At 36.9% G+C, this 8,233-nt stretch overlaps 1 protein-coding gene across 1 annotated transcript; it reads right to left on the bottom strand.

The window, feature by feature from the left end:
- Positions 1–1,291: 1,291 nt before the first annotated feature.
- LUZP4 (leucine zipper protein 4) lies at positions 1,292–7,936 on the bottom strand. Its single transcript, XM_061178205.1, is given in 5 exon segments — positions 1,292–1,522; positions 1,524–1,892; positions 4,861–4,976; positions 6,133–6,261; positions 7,891–7,936. Coding segments are annotated over 5 exon segments (891 nt in total).
- Positions 7,937–8,233: the final 297 nt, after the last annotated feature.

The raw sequence follows: 8,233 nt of genomic DNA, 5'->3' as shown, positions 1-8,233 counted from the left end.
GACAAACAAAAATGGATGTGTAAAATGAAGCAAAACATGAAAATCCCTGATAAATGTAGAAATAATTGCTTATCATCAGTGTTAAACATATGTTAATTTTTTTATAGCAAACTGTATACTGCTAATATAAGTAGGGTGGGGTCTTTAGCATTAAAACGGTGCCTACATCAGACATTGTCTATATACACAATAACCCACATATACATTTTGGAAATAATTTTTTTAGCTGAAAACTGCAACTCTATGCAGTTAATATGAGCTAAAGTATTAGACTAGACATTTATAGGCAATGCAAAATGAAGGCAATCACTGAGAAATTTAAATTAAAAATAATGTTTTTACTCAATTACCTAGCCAATTACAATAAAAATGTCTTGAGGTTTTTAAAACTCAAACAATCTGCAATACTGTTAAATTTCTCTGGTTCTTTTGTTAGGGCGGACAGACCTAGCCTAACAGTTTTATAAGGCAATAGTGAATATACACAATATTCAAAATATATTTAGGTTAGGGTTGCAACTATGCATAAGCTAGACCTCTCCTATGTTCTGATTTGTGGAAAGCAGAAAAGTTCGGCTGCCCGAAGATACACCTATTATTTGTCTGCTGAGGGCTCCCTGAAGACTCTTTAGAAAGGAGGTAGAGGAGGGAAACAGAGGAATTCATTATCAGAGATTATATATTATCAATCTAGCATAGTTCGTTGTTAGATTAGCTACCCTAGCAGGTTGGAAAGTTCAAAGAGAATGGGACACTGCGTCAATATATTTTGATTGTGGGAAAGGCTCAGTAGGAAAGATTGAGTACATTGGAGCTCTTCCAGGGAAGCTGACCTAGATGGAACAACTTAATTAGGGTAATTGGGAAACTGGATGATAGCTAGAGGGCATCAGTAAGTTGAAAAAATATTGATGCCATGAATACATCACCTCTACTCTATTAATATCTTTGTCCCAGTTCAATTCTGTTTCAACAAATACATATTTAGCCATTAAAATATAGATATATAAAGCATGCCTTTACATTTCCACATCACTCAACACATCAATAGTTAAGTATTCATTATATTTTTACCTGTTAAATTCACACTCAATTTCTACTGCTGAGTATCTTTGATATCTCCCTGATTGGTCATGAGATCTCTCTGATTGACCATGAAATCTCCCTGATAGGACATTAGATCTCTTTGAACAGTCATGAGATCTCTCTGAGTGACCATGGAATCTCTTAGAGTGGTCACACGATCTCTCTGACTGGCCATGAGATCTTTCTGTATAGCTACGAGATCTCTCTAATTGGCCATGAGATCTCTTTGATTGACCATGAAATCTCTCTGATCGGCCACGAGATCTTTCTGATTGACCATGAGATCTCTCTGATTGGCCACGAGATCTTTCTGATTGACCAGGAGATCTCTCTGATTGGCCACGAGAACTTTCTGATTGGCCACGAGATCTTTCTGATTGACCACGAGATCTCTCTGCTTGGCCACGAGATCTTTCTGATTGATGATGAGATCTCTCAGCTTGGCCACGAGATCTTTCTGACTGACCATGACATCTCTTTTCTTGGCCACGAGATCTTTCTGATTGACCATGAGATCTCTCTTCTTGGCCATGAGATCTTTCTGATTGATGATGAGATCTCTCTGCTTGGCCACGAGATCTTTCTGATTGACCATGAGATCTCTTTTCTTGGCCACGAGATTTTTCTGATTGACCATGAGATCTCTCTTCTTGGCCACGAGACCTCTTTGAGTGGCCTCGAGATCTCTCTGAATAGTGTGGATTTTCTTCTGATTGGCCTTGAGATCCTTCCGATTGATGTTGGTTCCTCTCTGATTGGCCTTGATTCATCACTGCTTGGGCTTTAGAATTTTCATTGCACTTCTCCTGCAAAGAACCGCAATTTTGAAAGACAAATGAAACATATACCCTATTGATTTCATTAACTCATAATGATATTTTGTTAAGACCATTTCTATGGGCAACTCTTTTTTTAGAATTCCACTGCCCCTACCTTTAAAGACTAAACAGTTTTCAGAACTAATATGTAGAAAGCTCTGATCTCTCATGGCATTGGCACAAAGAATATTATGCATATAAAACTTTAATAAAATGTTTTAAATATGGAAAATTAATTGCTTTGTGAATTTGAATATATTCCAAGGTCATACTCTACCTACCATTTTCTGGATCTATGTTTTACCTAAAGAAACAACCAATTCTGTGACTTTATAGTTGAGAGACAGAATATTTAATATTTTGTAGCACAAATCCTTAGAACCACAAGAAAGTGTTCAAAATCATACTATTTATTCTTCACCTGTTCAGGATCAGGTGAAAAAGAAACTATCAACTAACACAATATTGTAAATCAACTATACTTCAATTAAAAAAAACTTACAATAAATTATCTATCTCCTCTATATAAATTAATACTTAATTCTAGAGAGAAAGACAAATAAGTGAGGGGATAGGTAGCTATAAAGAAAGCAGAAGGTAGGCTTAATACTGTTAAAGTAAACTGGCCTGACAACAACTCAGTCTTTCTACCTTTTCACTTTTTAAATCAAAAGGGCAGTGGAGTGAATCAGTCAAATGGAAATAATGAAACCCTTGACAAATCTCTATGATGCTACATAAATGTAAGTGGACAAAGTCATATGGACCATGCTAAGAAAACAAGCTTTCCAGTAGCAAATAGTGCCTGGCAAACAAAACATGCCCTAGCTCTGACATTGTGACTTTGTAGTATAACACTACCAGAAGCTGAATGCAACTATTAAAAGGCAGGGGAGGTATTGGCATAAAGAATATTATTCACATAAAACTTTAGTAAAATAAAAAATATGACAAATCTGCTGCTTTGTTAAAGCATAAAGCCATAGTCACACTCCAGATTTTCCACTGTAAAACATAAATAAGGAGATTGGGTGGAATGCACATGTACATTTCCTTTTCTAAGTGACTAGTGTTGGGAACACAGTGGGTCAGCAGGAAGGACTGAGACCTATCTCCTAAAGACCCATATGCACCCAGGTACCTTTCCAAAGGAACTTGTAGTCTTTTTACAAATGTTTATATAAAAAATAATTTCATCAAATTGGATACCACAGATTTCTACCTTTAGAAAACAACAGAAATTATCAAAAACAGAAACTTTCCTTATAAACAACAGAAACTATCAAAAAGAGTTGTGTTGAATAAATACAATTGTGTTTTACTGATATTAGGATTAAATCTTGTGAAATACAAAACTAGCTTATTAGAATTTCAAAGCATGATTGAAAGCTGTAATTGTTATTCAATTTATTGGTAGAATAATTATGTTTAAATTTTAATACATTTCTTTATTGCAGAGTATTTATTTCCAGTGAGTTCTGCTATAATGACAGTCTCAAATGTCTGAAAAGTATGAGAAATAGAAAGATGCTTTCAATTTGAAAATACTATTTTACAATATTCTTAGTTCATTTATGCATTTCATACTGTAATGTAAGCTCATGTCTTTCTTTCCAAATTTTATCAAAAACTTTCTCACCTTACAGATTAAATACCATCTCCTCCATCAAACTTTCACAAATCCCCTTAATCAGAATGAATTGCTGCATCCCCACAATATATAACTTATACCCTATTAGAACATGTATTGTAAACTGCCTGGCATTAAATTTCTTTCTTATCTTTTTTTCCCACCACCACATATAATATTTGAAGCAGGGCTGTTCTGGTACCTTGCATAGTGCCTAGAATAGACATTTAATTAATATTTGCTAAATCAATCCTCTAAATATTTGAATATGCAACATGTTCTCCTTCCCCCAAAATTTGCATTTATATAATTTGGCAAAAATGGTTTAAGCTCCCAGAACCAACATTTTTTACTAAATGATCACATAACACTTTAAGAAGAATCACTTTATAGGGCAAGCTGAAACCATAGTATCAATGTTAACTTATGAATCTGGATATGAGCACCTCTCAAATTTCTGTCCAGTGACTGGCTCATCTATACAAGTTTAGAGGCGATGGATTTACCACCATAAAATGTACAACTATAGTAAGACCCATCTGTTGGTTCCAGAGTTTATGTCATACGCTAATGTCATCTGACTTCTAGTTTTTACAGTTCATTCACAAGTCTACTAAAACTGTTTTTATACTAAAACTTAAGATCAACGACTCTTATTATATGAGGACAAAAATGAGAATGATTATACAAGACAAATCATGAAACCAATCATCTCTTTTGGCATTTTATAAATTCAAAATTTCTAGCAGTGATTGAAAATAGCAAAAATAAATGTTTATTAAAACAGTTACAGGGGCTTCCCTGGTGGCGCGGTGGTTAAGAATCCACCTGCCAATGCAGGGGACATAGGTTCGAGCCCTGGTCTGGGAAGATCCCACATGCCGCAGAGCAACTAAGCCCGTGCGCCACAACTACTGAGCCTGTGCTCTAGAGCCCGCGAGCCACAACTACTGAGCCCATGTGCCACAACTGCTGAAGCCCGCGCGCCTACAGCCCGTGCTCCGCAACGAGAGAATCCACTGCAATGAGAAGCCCGCTCACTGCAACAAAGAGTAGCCCCCGCTCACCACAACTAGAGAAAGCCCGCGCGCAGCAACGAAGACCCCACACAGCCAAAAATAAATAAATAAAATAACTTAATTAAAAAAAAACAGTTACAGAGGAAAAATCAATTAACAAATATTGAAGTTAAATTATGCTTCAGGCAGCATGGGGGAGTACTAAGAAACAATCCCCGCTCTTAACAGAATTTTAAATAATCCTTAATATTAAGCAATATATTAAATTTAGGACCTTCATATTGGTTAATTCTTGGTATTTATTTACCTGCTTCTTTAAAGGCTGTCTGTTTAAAGAGCTTTGTCCAGACGCGAATCCAAAAGGTTCTTGGTTTGGCTTTTTATCATTTCTTTCCTCAACGTTGTTTCTGAATCTTGAGTATCCTTTAAAAAATAATTATTTTCTGTATTTTCAGTCAGTAAATTCAACATATCTTTCAGAAGTAATACCTGTGATCTCATTGTTTTCAAGCTAGGCACTGGTATTTGCAAAACTTTTGATATTTCATTAATCTGATATCACCTGAGAGTCTCAGTGAACTCTAGAACAGTCTTTGCCATACTATTTCTGTTTGTATACCTTAATATAGTAGTCTTCTCTGTATACAGCACCTCAAATTTGGTTTCATATGCCACCAAAGTTGGACATATTATCTGAAATTCATTGAAAGAATACTCTAATAGAAAAAAGAGAGATGCAGAGAAACTGTCTGTTTTGTATTAATCATGTGAATATTTGCCTCAATCATCTGCTTTGATTTGGGTGTAAAGACAGCTTAAGGAATGATCAGAGAATATAGTTCTCCAAAGGCTCATGAAGATCAATTTTACGTTTAGTCAGAAACATGAGATTGGCCCCCTCACCATTCTTAGCAGCTTTGCCCCTATAATAACCACCATCCCTCCTTTTCTCAGAACCTGCTAAGCCACTGAAGGATTCAAACAAAGACTGTGAGGAACATGGGTAGGCAGCTGGAAGGGGCTCAGAGTACACACAATGTCAAGATGGTTCCAACCTGTTCACTAGACCATGGAGATCGTTAATTGTTGAAAAGACTTCTCTACTATGGCAATGCACGGCATGTTCACATTAAAATATGCACACTGCACTGACCAATGTGATTAGGGGTACAAAGGGCTTTCTTCATGTTCTTCTGCACTCTCTTTGCCCTACAGCATTTATTTTTTCAAAATGTGGATGCCATGGTGCTCAGGCTATTAACCATACTCTTAACCCTTCTGTGTTGCCTCCTTAAAGTGGAACTGGACCATCTAGACAGGCTTGGGAACAAGTACAAAACATTTCTCATTCTTATCCTGCTCTCTCTTAAGGAAGTAACTCATATAAATTTAAAAAAATTTTTTTCATTTGTCATGGCATAAATTTTTACCAATCCTGTATGCATACATTTCCAAGAAAGATAAAACTAGCAACACAACGCAACTTTAGAACACATTCCAAGTTCGTGAATTTGCTTCCCCAGTTACTCACAAATATTTCAGACTCTTTTTACCACGTGTGATTTTTTGTATACTTTACCTCTCTGCTGGCGATGCTTATCAGCATTTGATTGCTGTATTGAAACTGAGGTACTTGTTTTATTGTTCTGTGTCTCATTCTTTCTTTCTTCAGTGTTTACACCTATCTTTCTACATATTATAATGTCATCTGTATTAGAAAACACAGAAAAAAATAAAGACAATGGAAAAAGCTGAATTACAACAATGTGTCTCAAGAGAATAATCTATATTCTTACCTCATCGTATTTCAGAATATTTAAAAAATTGGTAGCCCTGAAAAATAACACTATAATAATAATGAACTTGTAAAACCATAACAAAGATCAAACAATGCAGACATTTTAGGGTTAGTTTCCTGGAACAATGAAGAGAAAAATTCCTGTTAAACAGATTTATAGTAACTTCATTTATGCAAAAATAAAATACTCTCAGAATATAGTAGCTTAAGGGGGAAATCATTTAAATGATTTTACTAAACGTTATTTTAGTTTCAGAGAAACGTAGAGCAGTAGTGTCAGCCCTATATGTAAGATGACACTTTTGTAAGACTATATGTAAGAGCTAGATAATTAGTTGCATTTATTTTCTTGAAAAGTAAGAAAGAAAACAAGGGAAATGGACATTCACATGAGATACCAAAGAGGTGAGGAACCAAGATTAGTGTAATAGTAGGAAGCAATCACACTTTACTTTGCAGTCAGGCATGTTCTTATGCACTCATGTGGAGAGCACTTACATGGCACGATTTGAAGGATGAGAGACAGGTACAACCTGCTCTAAAGTATCTCTCCTAACCTCTGGGATGGAAACGTCTAAAGGTTGGATGTTCTATCAGTGGATCAAAGCTTACTTAGGTCAAGGTATCTTTAGAAATTAGCACAAGTTAGGCATTTGGAAGGACCCAGAGAAACTAGAAGAAAGAGGGGGAGCTGAGAAGGGTGCAAAGAGGTAACGGATACCAAAGATTAACCACTCCTTTATTATTTTGCTTAGTACTAGTCCTACCTCAGGTCTCCAAAAACCTGATTCTGATTTTCTTTGAAATAGTTGACACCTCCAAAGGTAAAAATCAGGGTAAAGCCCAACAATCAACTATCATTTCTTGACAATCCTATTTTAAGCCTTTGTTCTGTCTGCCTCTCAGCAGCCATTGGCTGTAATATTTCCTGCAGATATAGTCTTTAATTTTCTGTTCCTTGTATTCTTTTTTTTTTAATTTATTTATTTTTTATTTATTTGTTTTTGGCCAAGTTGGGTCTTCGTTGATGCGCATGGGCTTTCTCTAGTTGCAGCGAGCGGGGTCTACTCTTCATTGCGGTGCTTGGGCTTCTCATTGCGGTGGCTTCTCTTGTTGCAGAGCAAGGGCTCTAGGCACACGGGCTTCAGTAGTTGTGGCACGTGGGCTCAACAGTTGTGGCTCGAGGGCTCTAGAGCGCAGGCTCAGTAGTTGTGGCGCACGGGCTTAGTTGCTCCATGGCATGTGGGATCTTCCCAGAGCAGGGATCGAACCCGTGTCCCCTGCATTGGCAGGCGGATTCTTAACCCCTGTGCCACCAGGGAAGTCCCTGTTCCTTGTATTCTTTATGCATTCCCTTTTCTTTTTAATTTTTCCTCTGTTGTTTCTCCTGTATTCTACATTTAAAATCTGTACAAACCTCTGTATAGACTTTTTTCTCATTACAGTACAGTCGACCCTTTAACAACATGAGGGTGAGGGGTGCTGACCCTCCCTACAGTTGAAAATCTGCATATAACTTATAGCCGTCCCTCCCTATACATGGTTCTTCTGTATCCATGGTTCCTTCATATCTGCGGTTCCGCATCTGTGGATTCAATCAACCAGAGATGGTGGAGACTATAGTATTTACCATTAAAACAAATCCAGGTATAAGTTGTGAACAAAGAATGTTGCCTGCCATATCAGTAAACAAAGGATGTTGCTGCCAACAAGCCGTCAGCTACTGCAGCCCCCCTGTGCACCCTGAGGGGATCCAGGATAGAAAAAAAACCCCAGATACTGGCCCTAGATAGTTAAGGTGCATATCAAAGGAATGAGCCCAGACTCTTGCATCTTCCCATATATAGAAAAGCACTAAGTTCATTAACTGCAGATGGCTGGT

This window comes from Eubalaena glacialis, chromosome X, assembly GCF_028564815.1.
Source record: "Eubalaena glacialis isolate mEubGla1 chromosome X, mEubGla1.1.hap2.+ XY, whole genome shotgun sequence".
Lineage (NCBI taxonomy): Eukaryota > Metazoa > Chordata > Mammalia > Artiodactyla > Balaenidae > Eubalaena > Eubalaena glacialis.
Note: the sequence above shows the minus strand (reverse complement) of the source record. Positions and strands in the feature narration are given on the sequence as shown.